The sequence below is a fragment of the Pipistrellus kuhlii genome, unplaced genomic scaffold (genome assembly GCF_014108245.1).
Source record: "Pipistrellus kuhlii isolate mPipKuh1 unplaced genomic scaffold, mPipKuh1.p scaffold_m20_p_6, whole genome shotgun sequence".
Classification (NCBI taxonomy): Eukaryota; Metazoa; Chordata; class Mammalia; order Chiroptera; family Vespertilionidae; genus Pipistrellus; species Pipistrellus kuhlii.
This window is the reverse complement of record NW_023425562.1, coordinates 51151030-51166171: the sequence shown is the minus strand read 5'-3', so window position 1 is coordinate 51166171 and position 15142 is coordinate 51151030. Positions and strand designations below refer to the sequence as shown.

The following is a 15142-nucleotide window of genomic DNA, read 5'->3' as shown; positions in this document are numbered from 1 at the left end:
CAAGGAGTAAGTAGGGGCAGTCACCTTCAGCCAACTCCCCTTGGTTGGAATTTCCTCCTTGTGAACTTTTCAACCAAGTCTCGTGCTTCTCTACATTTGTTGAGTTCTCATTCTCACAGTTTCACTACCCAACTTTAAGCAGCATTGCTCAAAGCTCTAACTTCCACCAGATTGAGCTCAGCAATATATTGGGTCTGGTGCTAAGAACGGATCCTAATTTTATGTGATAGTTAAGGTCTCCAAGGATGGGGACTTGTATTGAGATACTCAGGATCCCTATCTGGTAGGCAAGAGAGGCAAAAGACAAGTGAACCAATCAGTTGATCAGTATTTGAGTAAAACAAACAGTTTTCAGAGAAAACATAACAGTTTTAGATATGGTGGTCAGCGAGCCCCTCATTTGAGTACGTGACATCTGAGCTGAGACTTGAAATCAGAATGAGAATAAGCAACATTGTCTCTGAGACACACATATAGTCTGATTGGAGGAAGAGTTGAGCAACTGTACTTAAAGGTGGCTGAGAGAAAATAAGCATGCAATAATGGTTGGAGGGGAGGCGGGGGGAGTAATTACTACTAACAGAGAATAACAGGTACAAAGGTCCTGAGTAGATGTGTGTTTGGAGTATTTGAGGAATAGCAAGAGGCTGGTGAGGCTGGAATGGAGTGAGCGAAGGGAAAGTGCAGGGACTGATGCTGGAGAAGGAGGGCAGGAGTCATTTCCTATTGTAGGCCGAGGTAGGCAATATGGAGTCTCTTCATTGTGAAGTAGAGAGCCTCTGAAAAGATTTAGAAAGGGGAGGAGTTTTTAATTTGTATTTTAAAATATTCCTCCGACTGCTGTTTGGAGAGTGATTATGGGTGGGTAGGGCCACAAGCAAACCAATGAGGCCAGGGGGTAGAAAGCAGAAGCCTAGACCAGTCTGGTAGGGATGATGTGCTCTTGTCTGGGAGGAGGAGGAAGAGGGAGTGCAAATTTCCAGGGTTCTGGAGTATGTAACTGAGTGCATGGTGTCCCTCTTGGAAAGCAAGGCCATTGTGGGGGAGGAGAGGATTCAGATTCGTGTTGGACATGCTCGGCTTGCCATGGCCTTAGTACTTCACCCAGAGCTGCCTAGTGCACTGAGCTATTGAAATAGAAAGTGATACAACCTCTCAGCTACTGTCAGGACTGCATGCTGTAAAATCCTCTTGACTGCAGGCTAGTTTAGGGGGACTTTATGAGGGATTCTGGGTGCAGAAGGAAAAGGCCTCTGTTTTCATTGCCCAGATAGCTCCAGGAGGCCACAGGCCTCATCTGAGAGGAGGCAACCCTCTCAGGCCTCCTTGCCTCTGACCCTCTCTTCCCTTCACCAGCTTTGCCAAGCTGTGCCCTGCTCAAATCTGTCTTCCTGTGTCTTGGACTATGCTGCCCTGCTCCTTTGCTCTGAGAGGATCCCCTTGCCTGAAAGCACTGCCTTTTCTTGTCACTCAGTGTCTCTCCTTCCAGACCTAGTCAACTTTAATGTCTTCCAAAAAGGCTGTCCCAAGGAGTGATAATTCTTTCCTTGATCCAGAAACCATGGTAACATGAGTTACAGGGACCCACCCCATGATTACAAAGCATCAGCAGCAGCAGCATCATCTGTTATCTCCTTGGTTCCAACTCACTCACAGCATATTGGATATCTTACCCCATTTGCTGAGTGAAACAGTTAACATACCCAAGGCTGCCGCCTTCGTGTGACCCTCACTTGAGTTAATGCAATGGGTGGGGTATAAGTTAGTGGTCAGCCTTCAGGCAACCTGAGTTCAGTCCCCAGCCCCAATACTGCCAAGGCTGGGAGACGAGCCAGGGCAAATTGCTCCACTTCTCTGAACCGCACCTTAAAGTGGGGTAATGACAGACCTACTTCTCACATATACCCATTTGGAGGATTCAGTTGGCCAAAGTTCAGCCAATTCTCATTATTCATGGAGGTTATGTTCATAAAGTCTCAGAAACAGAGATAGCAAATATTGAACTCCTAGGAGAAGTGTAGGGACCTGAAAGCCTTGATTGATTTTCACCCCACGTAACCTTGTTTTGTGTGTGTTTCTGTTTAAAGGCATTTGTTTAACGTGTTGTTGATTTATTAACATTAAGCTCAGCCAACAGCACTATAACTCATGCCTGAACAAAGCTTATCTTTGAACATATATTGAACATATATTTTCTCCATAAGGCACATCACAGCCTTCTTCTACTTAGGAACACTAGACAGCACTTCAGCATTACACTTGGGGGATTTTAAACAGAAATCACCCCCCCTCCTCCCCAAAGAAGGCACAAAAATGTGAAAAACACAGCACTAAAGAGACAAGAAAAAGAACACTTGCTTATAACTTTAAGCTAACTGTTAAGGCGGAGTGAGAGATGTTACTTCCAGAATGACAAAGTGAGAAAGTGGGCTGCCATGGGCTGCCAACAGGAAAGGGGCTCTGAGAAGGCAGTCTGTCCCTGATCCTGAACTAGCTAACTGAATTCTCCCAGCTTCCCCTGCTTTGGGGGAAGAAGCAAAGGGGAGGAGGGAGGTATTTGAAGATGGGTGGGAGTCTTCAGTTCTGTTTGTACCACATACAAATGAGTTGCTGGATTTAACTGTGTGGTTTGACAGGTTATGTAATGAGAGGGCATGGGATCTTATAGGTCCTCCGCCTTCCTCTGAAAAGCCTATTCCTAAGGTTGGCAGAGGGAGCGAAAAGAGTTTAGGGCGTTCTGGCCCTGAGTCTAGCTCTGTCCCTTCATGTGGGACCTTGAGGGAGCCTCATTGCCTCTTCTAGAAGGCCTCCTGCCATGGCTCCCACAGTCTGCGGTCCCCTGCATCCGTTCCTATTCTAGACCTCTTATTCAGTCCCCTGCCCAGCTTGGCCCTCGGGGAAACAGCAAGCTCAAGAGCTATGCTGGGCTCAGGACTACACTAGTAAGTCCACCTTGGCCTCCAACGCACGTGCAAGGGACTAGCTTCCTGGGTTTGCTGTGTCCTCCAGATCTCTCAGGAGATGGAGTCATAGCCACTCTTCTGAACATCTGAAGCTCTGTTTAGCCACCTTATACACCTTAATATTAAAAAACAAAATGCAAAACAAATTTATTCTGACATAATAGATAGGGTTTGCTGATAAAATATTGGGGTGGAGGCAGAAATGAGACAAAAGGACTCATTAGAAGCAAGGACTTGTACAATGTGGGGCAGGGAGTGTGGGCTGGATGTCTATGGCCAGGACAGGCTGCATGGAGGAGGCGTCATACACTGGCTTCTATCTGAACCTCGGCATGAGGGATTGGCATGGCCACGATGGGGGCAGGGAAGCATGTGGCTCCGGGAAGTGGTGGTTCAGCGTACACATGCTGCTGTGGCTCAGCAATGTTTCACTCAGGATCTTTGAAAATATGCACAAGTATGAACAACAAGTACGTAACTATCAACAAGTGAATCTAATAACCAAGGAAATTAAAAAATCTGATGAACAATATTAACTGGTGGATATAATAGAATCAGAGGTATGGAAGGGGAGTGAACTGACGATTCTCGGGGAAAAGGGGAGTGGGAGTGCGGGAAAAGACTGAACAAAAACTGCACCTCTGGATGAGGACAATGGGGGATGGGGAAAGGACAGAGTGTGGGGTGGGAACCTGGTGGAGGGAAGCAATTAAGGGGAGGGAAGATGAACACATTTGTAATAATCTGAACAATAAAGGTTTATTTAAAAAATAATTAAAAAGAAAAAGAAAATATGCACAAGGACCAGCTGGAGGAGATGGTCACACTAGAGGGATGCTCACCTCTAGGCTTCCAAGGCAAATCTGAGTCTTTCAGAGTGAATGGACAGAGTTGGACCTATGTGCCATGGGGTTAATTGTGGCATATCCAATGTCTCTCTGGGGCAGGAAGGGCCACAGTCACAGTCTGGCCAAGTCCAGCAGGGCACTTGCTTCCCTCCAAAGCTTAACTGGCAAATGTTGATTGTGCACTTTCTGGGCTGGACACTGGTCCACTGACACACACAGGACACACTCTCCGTTGGAATCATGGCCACAGCCCTGAGTGCTCCAGCTAATCCCAAAGAGAGGAAAAGTGCAGACTCTGCCTGAGCCAGGAAGAACTGAGGGTGAAGAACTGGTTAAAGTATGAGAATCAGGGAGGACATGAAAAGGAATTCTGGCAGAAACAAGTGCATGTGCAAAGGCTTGGGTGCATGAAGAGTGAGGTGTGTTTGGGAAAGTGCATTTGGCTCTCTGATTCTGCAAGTAGCATGCTGGGGAGTGGGAGGACAGGAGATCAAACTCGCAGATAGGTGAGTAGGACCAAACCAAAATGGTCCAAATTGGGGAGGGGAGTTATAACCTTGGATACTAAAGTGTTGGGAGCTTTCACTATGATTAAATAACTGTGACTTTTAGGAACCAGATACGGGGTTTGTATCAATGATGAGATTAATTTTATTATCCAACAAATATATATTGAGAGCATTCTGTATTGAAGTATTACCCTTGGCCTGAGATAAGACTTGCTGTGCCAAGACAGACAAGAGTTCCCCCAACCGTTCCAGGCCTATAACCATCAAGCAAATCCCTAAATGAGCTAAGACAAATGTGATAGGTGCACTGATGGAGATCCTGAGTGATATGAAAGTAGAGGGCAATCAGAGGAGGCCTCTCTGAGGATGTGACATTTGAAACGTGAGGAGGTGAAAGCAGCTTTCCAGACAGAAAGAACATGTATAAAGTTGGGAGGAAGTGTAATGGGTATGAGAAACACAGTGGCTGGAGTGTGTTGTTGGAAGGGGCTGGGGAGGCGATGGCCTGTGTAACTAACATTTCACACCTGTGATTGAGAGATGTCCTATTGCAGTCAGGTCCCATCCCCCTTCCCTGGGGAGGTCAGTGCTCAGAGCCAAGGGGTGTCTACCACCCAGGGAGCCCATGAGGCCCCGAAATCCTGTTAGTCACACTGCCTATCTGGCTGGGACCTGTGCCCCAAGAGACAGAGAATCCAAGATAAGTTCACTTTTCCTCTTATCGCATCTGGCCATCTGGCCTGGCCTCTCTTCTGTCTGAGTGGCTACCTCAGCCAGGGCTCAGGGCCTCTGAGAATACATCAGAAGGACTCTGGGCCTAGATAACCCTGAGAGTGAGATTAAAATGTTAGTCCTCATTCAGTCCAGACCCCAGACTGTGGGCAACCCATTGTCTCCTGGGGTGGAGGGTTGCCTCTTCCACAGATCCCTAAACACAAATCAATTCCTAAAATCCACAATTAGTCCTGGCTTCAGCACTCTGCTCTCAGTGTCCAGCTCTTAGGGGAAACTGCTCCTCAGCTGATCAGAAAACCATCCCATCCTCCCTACCAGTGGCTGGGGAGTGGCAAAATTTTGGCTCCTACCTCTGTAGTAGAAACCAGTAGGAGCTATGTCAGCCCTGGACCTGTCTGAGCCTTAACCCCTATGATACAGCCTGTGTAATCACTATGCATATCTTTAGTCTTTTGTAATTTCACCAAATGTGCAAGTTCATGTATCCACAGTCAAGATACAACGGTTCCATCAATTAACACACACAAGGATTCCTCTTGTCACCTTATAACCACACTTACATCCCCAACTCTTGTCCCTTTCCCCCTAGTGTCCCCACCACCACCAATTCATTCCCTATCTATATAATTAGGTGATATCAAGAATTTTTAGATATGCTTTTATAGCTTTCAGAGAGGAAGGGAGATGGAAAGAGAGAAACATCAATGATGAGAAAGAAGCATTGATTGGCTGCCTTCTGCACGCTCCACACTGGGGATCGAGCCTGCAACACAGGCATGTTCCCTGACTGGGAGTCGAACCATGACCTCCTGGTTCATAGGTTGATACTCAGCCACTAAGCCAGGCGATTTCAATAACTTTTTTAAAATAAAAGTATACAGTATGTAGCTTTCTGAGATTCCTTTTTTCATTCGGCTTTATTCACTTGTTGCTTATATCATTTATTTTTAGTTCATTTATTTTTAATGCTGAATAGTATTCCATAGTCTGGATGTACCAGTTTCTTACTGTTATTTACCCACTGGAGGACATCTAAGTTGTTTCCAGTTTTTGGTGATTACAAATAAAGCTGCCATGAACATTTAGGTTTTTATGAACACTCTATCATTTCTATGGAATAAATGCCCCAGAGTAAGTTGCTGAGTTGCACAGTAATTGCATGTTTAGTTTTAAAAGAAACTGCCAAACCATTTTCCAGAGTGATTATATCATTTTACATTTCCATTAGCAATATGTGTGATTCAGTTTCTCTGCATCGTTGCAAGCATTTGCTGTTGTCACTGTTTATTTTAGCCATCGTTAGAGTAGTTTAGTGATCATCCACAGTGACAGATGGAGAGATTTTGTGTCTTGTCCATAGCCCCTGTGGCACCCAGGCCTCGTTTTGTGGGTTTCCATTGGGCCTTTGCCCTCTCCATAATTGGTAGCTCCTTGAAGTTAGGCTTAACCTCACTCATCTGGCTCCTGTTCCCCGCCTGGCCTGGACCCATGGAGAGGCTTGTTCCAGTCCTCATGGGAAAAAGGCAGTTTGAGTTAAGATGCTGAGAAAAACCACTGTATCAGACTCAGCCCCTCACAGCAAGTAGCTCCTGCTGTTTGAAAAATACCTTCCAGCCCAGCCAGTCTGGCTCAGTGGCTGAGTGTCAACCCCTGAACCAAGAGATCACCCGTGCTATTCCTGATTAGGGCACATGCTCAGGTTACAGGTTCGATCTCCAGTAGGGGGCGTGCAGGAGGCAGCTGATTGATGTTTCTCATAGGTGCTTCAAACTCCTCTCTCTCCCTTTCTCAAAAACCACCACCACACACACACATATAAAAAGAAAAGCACCTTTCAAAAAGTTCAGCATTAAGAAGCCATCTATCTGTAGGCCTCTGGTGTTTTGTGCCCCTGCCGTGAGCCAGACCTAGGACACACTGGGAATGGGATTCAAAGATTACCTCAACTCCCACTCATGGCAGGTCCTGGTTCCCTGAATCTTGACTGGTGTATAGGTTTTCACATAAGAGTAGGAGGTGGGATGGGAATGGCAAGATAGGAAAGGGTTAGCTGGGCCCTGAGGGGTGTGTTGGTCTTTGCTCAGGCATAGATGGGGCATCCAAGTAGAACAGGGATAGAGGGAAGGTAGAGTAGAAGGAAAGGAGCAGTGGCAGGGAGCAGGTCTCAGTGAGCCTGAGGAAAGCAAAGTTAACCATTCCTTAGCTGTCTTGACCTTCACTCTGTTGTCACAGCCTCTGGCTCCATGAATTTCACCTCCTAGCCCAGAGGTCAGCAAACGGTGGCTCACAAACCACATGTGGCTCACGAGCCGCAGTTTGCCGCTTGTTGACTAATGCGTTTGCTGACCACTGCATAAGGCATTACCCTTACCCAGAAGTTTGACTTCAGGTTAAAGACATTAGTACATTATTAAAATGTTTTTTTGTGTTTTCCCCTAAGGCAGTGGTCAGTAAACTCATAGTCAACAGAGCCGCAAACTGCTGCTCGTGGAGCCACAGTTTGCTCACCACTGTCCTAGCCCATTCCATAGCTAGATAATACTGTTGTGTGTGACTGTAAGGTGGAGGGTATCTTTGGTCCAGGTTGGCTTCCCCCACTAGACTTGGCCTTGGCGCCTAGCATGAGGGTGGCCAGAGCCTGTCTGTCTTGGTCATTGCTGTGTCTAATCCTCATTCTCCTGCTCCAGAAATCCTTGCTGAGGGAACTGCTGAGGCCAGGGCTAGGGCCAGGTCAGGTAGGGCTTCAGACTTGAAAGGGTCTTGAGAGAGTTGGGGGCCTCACCTTTTCCCTTCCCTCCTCTCATCCACCTGCAGGTTCATCATGCCTCGTAGCGTATAAGAAGACCCCACCACCGGTCCCTCCACGAACCACATCAAAGCCGTTCATCTCAGTCACGGTCCAGAGCAGTACTGAGTCTGCCCAGGACACCTACCTGGACAGCCAGGACCACAAGAGTGAGGTGACGAGCCAGTCGGGCCTGAGCAACTCGTCGGACAGCCTGGACAGCAGTACTCGGCCACCCAGTGTGACACGGGGTGGAATCACCTCAGCCTCTGAGGCCCCGGAACCACCCCCAAAATATGCAACTCTGAAGAGTGAACAAGGGATACTGACCAGCTCCGAATCCCATCCTGAGGCCATCCCCAAAAGGAAACTGTCATCTATAGGAATACAAGTAGGGGCCCCTTTTGCACTCTGTGTCCTCAGCTCGCTCTGTGCACCTGTCTGCGTGTAATTACATCTGGTGAAGGCCCACTACCTCTCCTGGGTGAAAGTGGCTTATCTGTGTATTTGGGGGGAATCTAGTCACAAGTGGCCAAATCAAATTCCACCCTTAGCCATACCTTCCTTGAGTTTGCCCACACATGCTGCAAAGTCTGCAACCATGGGTACCTGTCCTTGCTCCTCCAATGGGTCATCCCAGTGAATGTAGTTACACGCAGCCAGTCATCTCCTGTCTACTGTTTGTCCACTGTCTGTCCACTCCTTTTCCCCTGCCAGCCAATGTGTGGGAGGCGGGACTGGCCTAACAGTTCTCTAATCCAAGGTCAACTCGGGTGCGGAGGCCACAGTCCCACTTGGTAGCGGGAGCAGCATGGAGTGTAGACACGGATGGGCCAGGGGCCCAGGACCCAGGGCCCTTGAGTCACAGGGGTTACTCAAGGGGAACTTTGCCCAGAGCCCTCTTGGAACTTGGGGACAGGTAGGTGGCTCAAGGCACCAGGCCCACGTCAGATTGAGAAGTGTGATGCCGTTCTAGATGCCTCCATCAATGGGAAAGGATTCAGGGATATAGCTTTCTAGGACCAAGTGGCCAGAGCCAGGTCTGCTCACTGGTCTGCTCACTAGAAGCCCAACTCACTGTGCACCCTGGGCCATGATGACACACAGCAGGGCAGGGTGCACTAGCTTCCCCTCCACTTCTTCACTGCACCCCCTGCATGCACCTAGTACCAGTAATCGGTTTCTATTAGCAGAGCTGGGAAAAGTTGAACCCTGCTTTGCAGTTTTCAAGAGTTGCTTTAAATCCAGATTGAGAGGATTCTCCTTGCTCTGGCTAGACCTCCAGACTAAAGTGGAGCACACTCAGCAGAAAAGGAAGGCAGATACAGTGGGCCAAGACCCTGAGGTGCAAACCGCCCCCACCCCCCGTCCCCAGGAGGCAGTCAAGAAGATGAAGGTGGTGTACATTGTGGCTTAGGGTTGGGTGGGATCTCGATTTTCCCAGCCGCCCCTGAGCAGGGACATGGCCAAGTAAAAGACAAAGCACTAGAATGCCGAAGGAACGTGGTACACAAAGGGGGACTGAATGGACCAAACAAGGCTCACTGAGCAATTTCTTGCACTTGACTGAAATTTCCCCCCAAGAGGCAGTTCTGGACTTCAGTTTCTCCACATACATAAGGAAAGAGTTGGCCAGGAGACACGCCTGTTTTCTGGCTCCTTCATGAGGGATCCAGCCTCTGCCCTCTACAGTGCTCCAGCAGGGATTCCCGGGAACACGGAAAGTAGCCTCTTCTCTGATCATTAGTCTTTGAGTAGCCCTGCCCTCTCCCGGCCAAACCAGATGCTCTCACCTTTCTGGAAGGTCTGAGGAGTTAGGCTCATCCTTGATTCCTTTATCCAGTACACACAGGGATAAGGACTATATAGTTCTTGGGCCCATCCTGGGCTTCCCCTTCCCAGATTCACCTCTACCCCCATTCCATGCTCTTGTCCAGTGATGCTGCATTTCCTGAGCTTGCTTTTGCTTAAGTAGAAGTGTGGCCACATGCCATGGTGAGAGGGAGCCTGGCACTCAGGCCCCTGCCCCAGAAAGCCTCCCTGGCCCCTGCTTCTTCCATAAAGCCAAGAGACTGGAGGCCCCCCATTTCCCGGGATAGCCCTTTTGTGCCTCAAGCCCTGGGTCAAGTGTGGGTTCTCCCTCATGACAGTCCTGCAAGGGCTGGCCTGGCTACTCCATGGCCACACACCTTTGTCCCAGAAAAGAAAGGCAGGCCTAAAGCATCATCGTTGCTGTGTTTCCTTCTACTTTACAGGAATATAGACAGACTGCTAGCTTTGCACTTGGCCCTGGCCCTTCTTACTGCTTCCCAGGCAGACCAGTGCTGAAGGTAACCTCAGCCACGTATGAGTGAGGCCCAGGGACGGCATCTCATAGAGTCCAGGGACCTTGCCATCTTTCCCACTGGTGGCCATTTTCAAACCCAGAACTGCTGTCCAAGGTTTGCCCCTAATACAGGTACCTCCAGCCCGTCCTTCAGCTGCAGGAATGGGGAACTGAACACTGTTCCTCTAGACAGCCCCATCTTCAACTACACCAGATAACGGCTGTGGCTTTGTGTGTGTGTGTGTGTGTGTGTGTGTGCGTGCGTGTGTGTGCGTTTTCTCTTTCGTCGTCCTTTTTTTTTTTCTCTCTCTCTCTCATGCGTGTAAAGGAGAGGACTAGAAGGAACGGTTCCCACTTCTCGGAGGACAACGGACCCAAAGCGATCGATGTGATGGCACCCTCCTCAGAGTAGGGAAAGCCAGTCATCTCCACCCCACCCCCCTCCTGCCCGCCTCCGCGCGAATGAGCAGTGCCCGGCTTAATCTGGTCCAGCCTTGGGCCCACGTGCAGTGTCCGCATGCCTCGTGTTCGTCTGTCCGAACGTCCGTTTGCGTCGTCCCACTAATGTGAATTTCAGCATCAAGTGTGGTGTTTGTTTTTTATTTTTGTCTTTGTCTCCGTGCCGTTGCTGTCCTTGTCCTTCAATAAGGTTGACTGCATTCAGCCAGTGCCAAAAGAGGAGCCCAGTCTCGCTACCAAATTCCAGTCCATCGGGGTTCAGGTAGAGGACGACTGGCGGTAAGTCGTACGGAGGTGGTGGTTGCTTCTCCCCTCTCCTCTTCCTCTGCTCTCGCCTCCCCTGTGCCTTCTCCTCCTGCTCTCCCTAAACCATTTCTCCTTGCTGAATTTCTAATAACCAAGCTGGGTTTGGGGTGTGGGCTGTGGCCCAGGAATGGGAGGCTGGGCAGGCAGGTGGGTGGGCAAATGAGCAGTTGCTCTGTGAGATGAGTCAGCCCGCAGGGGGCCACGGCTGGGCTGAGATGTGAGCTACCCTAATGTTGGTGGTCTTCCTGGCCCCACTGCAGCAAACAGACAACCTTATGACCTTGTCCGTGTGTGTGTATGCGTGTGGGTGTGGGTATGGGAGGGGCCAGGGCTGAGCAGAGAATGAGATGGGGGCTGTGGGACCCGCTTCAGGCGCATGGTGAGCAGATGATGCATCCGTTTCTCTGTCTCCCTTGTGTCCGGGTTGGGGTGGCCTCTGATCTCTGGCCCTCTTGGTGACTCTCATCTCTTCCTGTCCCCACCCCACTCCACCCCCCACCCACAGAAGCAGCGCCCCCTCTCACAGCATGTCCTCCCGACGGGACACCGATTCAGATACCCAGGATGCCAATGACTCAAGCTGTAAGTCATCTGAGAGGAGCCTCCCAGACTGTACCTCACACTCCAACTCCAACTCCATCAACATCGATGCCGGCCCTCGGCAGGCCCCCAAGATTGCCCAGATCAAGCGCAACCTCTCCTATGGAGACAACAGCGACCCTGCCCTAGAGGCATCGTCACTTCCCCCACCTGACCCCTGGCTTGAGACCTCCTCCAGCTCCCCGGCAGAGCCAACACAGTCAGGGGCCTGCCGCCGAGATGGCTACTGGTTCCTGAAGCTGCTGCAGGCAGAAACGGAGCGGCTGGAAGGCTGGTGCTGTCAGATGGACAAGGAGACCAAAGAGAACAACCTCTCTGAAGAAGGTAGGTGCTACAGGACATTGATCTGGGGTGAGGGGAGAAGGGATGGACAGCTAGTTCTCCAGCTTCTGCCAGCCTCAAGCCTCCTATTGGGATGGGTCTTCAGGTTCTCTTCTTGCATCAGTTGTGAGCTCATCTCTTACTTTCTTTTTTTTTTTTTTTGCCCATCTATCCATCTCCGTAGCCATATCTTTTTCCAAAAAAGACATATGGCCATAGCTGCCATTTGAGTAGACTGTGAAGGCAGCCACGTCTGGGTTTGAATCCTAGCTCTTTCCTTACTAGTGAAGTGACCTTGTTCAGGTTACTCTGAGCCTTGGTTTCCTTGTGTTATGCAGAGCTAATCCTACTCTCTAGCTACATAAGCACATTGTGAGGATTGAACGTAAAGGACCAAACAGAGTGCTACTGTACCATAATTAAGCCTTCCGCAGCTCTGTATTGAGCACCTACTGTTGCCAACCACAAAGGATCTGTGGGCCTCAATAGGGTTCGAGGAGCTATGAATCAGTGAGATAGAAGTCATCTACTTTTCCGCCGAAACTGGTTTGGCTCAGAGGTAGAGCTTCGGTCTGTGGACTGAAAGGTCCCAGGTTCGATTCCAGTTAGGGGCATGTACGTTGGTTGCAGGCACATTCCCAGGAGGGGGTGTGCAAGAGGCAACTGATCGATGTTTCTCTCTCATCAAAGTTTCTAGCTGTCTATCTCTCTCCCTTCCTCTCTGTAAAAAATCAATAAAATATATAAAATTAAAAGTATCAGCATTGTTTGAAATAGTTATTCCCAACCGTGTCTTAAAGAGAAAACTTTGTTTAAAAAAAAAAAAAATGGAAGTCATCTACTTTTCCACATACGTTTCTAACTATACCATGCCTATTTCAAAATATTGCCCTGAGAAATTAGTTCAGGAGAACTAGAAATATGTAGGGAACCTACATTCACAGGTGATGGATATATAGGATGGTGGTTTGGAGGCAGGCTCCTGTGGGAAGCTCCAGGTCACAGAGCCAGGAACCATTCCTGTATTGGCCTGGTTCAGCCAAGGCTCCAGTCTTCCACTAGCCCCTTTCGCAGAAAGTCCAAGACCAGGTCTGCAGGGTATCCAGAGGGTCGGAGCGAGCATCTCACTGACCCCTGATAGGATGGGGCCTAAAGAAGCATCCTCTGATGACTCAGAGGAGTGCTTCAGAGTCACGGTTTTCACTATCCTCTAGGACAGTTCCCTTTTTTTTTTTCTTTTTTAACTAAAGCATTAGCATTCTTTAATGTTTGTATTGATTTTTAGAGAGAGAAGTAGGAAGAGAGATAGAGATAAAAACATAGATGAGAAACATCGATCGGCTGCCACCAGCACGCTCCCCAACTGGGGGTCCAGCCTGCAAGTCAGGTGTGAATTGAACCAGTGACCTCTTGGTTGAGCCACATCAGCTGGGCCAGTTCCCCACTGTGTGTGTGCAGGGAACTGTTGTGAGATATATACCTATTACTTTTTACAATAGTATTTTAAAAATTGGAATGGAAGCAAGGATCAGTGAGAACACTAAAAGGCTAACAAGCCATCCAACCCACTGCCCTACCTTAGCTTATCTACTCTCAGCCTCATCAGCTGCATATTCTGTATTTATATTTTTTTAATTTATATTTTTTGTTAATTTAATAAATCTTTATTGCTCAGATTATTATAATTGTTTCTCCCCCCCCCCCCCCATAGCTCCCTTCCACCCGGTCCCCCCCCCCCATTGTCCTCATCCATAGGTGTACAATTTTAGTCCAGTCTCTTCCTGCACCCCCCATACCTTTTTCCTCCTGATAATTATCAACCCACTCCCTTTCTTTGCTCCTGATTCACCAGGTTATTCTGTTCCTCAGATTTTTAATCCACTTGATTTTTAGATTCACTTGATATGTATTTGTTGATCATAATTTTTATCTTTGCTTTTTTCTTCTACTTCCTCTTCTTAAAGAATACCTTTCAGCATTTCATATAATAGTTGTTTGGTGGTGATGAACTCCTTTAGCTTTTTCTTATCTGTTAAGCTCTTTATCTGCCCTTCAATTCTGAATGATAGCTTTATTTTAGCGTTTTTCAACCGCTGTTCCGCGGCACACTAGTGTGCCGCAAGATGTTGCCTGGTGTGCCGTAGGTGCAGACAAGACAAGAATTTTATAATTTTTCACTATTTTGTTTACTTAATATTTCATAATAAAGTAATTATAAAATACTTTCTTTGTGTTTATTTGATTCCTATTCAAGAGAATTACTTAATATATAGTCAATATAGGCACAGAGTTAAATTTTTTAACATTTTCTAATGGTGGTGTGCCTCGTGATTTTTTTCATGAAACAAGTGTGCCTTTGCCCAAAAAAGGTTGAAAAACACTGGGGTAGACTACCGTAATTTTGGTTGTGGTTCTTGCTATTCATCACTTTGAATATTTCTTTCCACTCCCTTCTGGCCTGCATAGCTTCAGTTGAGAAATCAGCTGACAATCGTATGGGTGCTCCCTTATAGGTAACTAACTGTTTTTCTCTTGCTGCTTGTAAGATTCTCTTTGTCTTTTGCCCTTGGCATTTTAATTATGATGTGTCTTGGTGTGTTCCTCTTTGGATTCCATTTGTTTGGGGTTCTTTGTGCTTCCTGTACTTGTAAGTCTATTTCTTTCACCAAGTGGGGGAAGTTTTCAGTCATTATTTCTTCAATTAGGTTTTCAGTATCTTGCTCTCTCTCTTCTTCTGGCACCACCATAATTCTGATGTTGGTATGCTTGAAGTTATCCCAGAGACTTCTTACACTATCCTTAACTTTCTGGATTCTTTTCTCTTTCTGCTTCTCCAGAGGCATGTTCTTTGCCTCTTTGTATTCCAAATCTTTGACTTGATTCTTGCGTTCCTCTAGTCTGCTGTTATGTTTTTGTATAATATTTTTTATTTCAGTCAGTGTATGTTTAATTTCTAATTGGTCCCTTTTCATATCCTTGAGGGTCTCGTTAAATTTATCAGCCTTTTCTAGAAAATTCTTGAAAAATCTTATAACTGTGGTTTTGAACTCTATATCCAGTAGTTTGTTCTCCATTTCTTTCATTTGTGATCAGTTTCCTTGTCTCCTCATTTTCGCTGTATGGCCCGGTGGATCAGCCTCCTCAGTTACCTGAGGTGGACACTCTTGGTGCTCCCCTTTGTGGACTGTGTGTACAGCCTTGTTGTAGTTAAGTCTTGATTGTTGTTGGTATCACTGGGAGGAATTGACCTCCAGGCCAACCTGGCTGTGAGTATCAGCTGTGTCTATGCT

General features: G+C 47.7%; 1 protein-coding gene across 9 annotated transcripts in view; it reads left to right on the top strand.

Annotated features, from left to right (window-relative positions):
• DLGAP4 (DLG associated protein 4) overlaps positions 1 to 15142 on the top strand; it is a 177198-nt gene that overhangs the window by 153326 nt on the left and 8730 nt on the right. For 6 of the 9 annotated variants that reach the window (XM_036418396.2, XM_036418401.2, XM_036418402.1 and 3 more), the window contains 3 exons: positions 7870 to 8231; positions 10816 to 10904; positions 11437 to 11855. In XM_036418396.2, the coding sequence (XP_036274289.1) occupies positions 7870 to 8231; positions 10816 to 10904; positions 11437 to 11855 (870 nt within the window). Of the gene's footprint in view, positions 1 to 1489; positions 1565 to 7869; positions 8232 to 10494; positions 10575 to 10815; positions 10905 to 11436; positions 11856 to 15142 lie in introns of those variants that run through there. The other 3 variants (XM_036418403.2, XM_036418397.2, XM_036418405.2) reach the window with 3 other exon arrangements.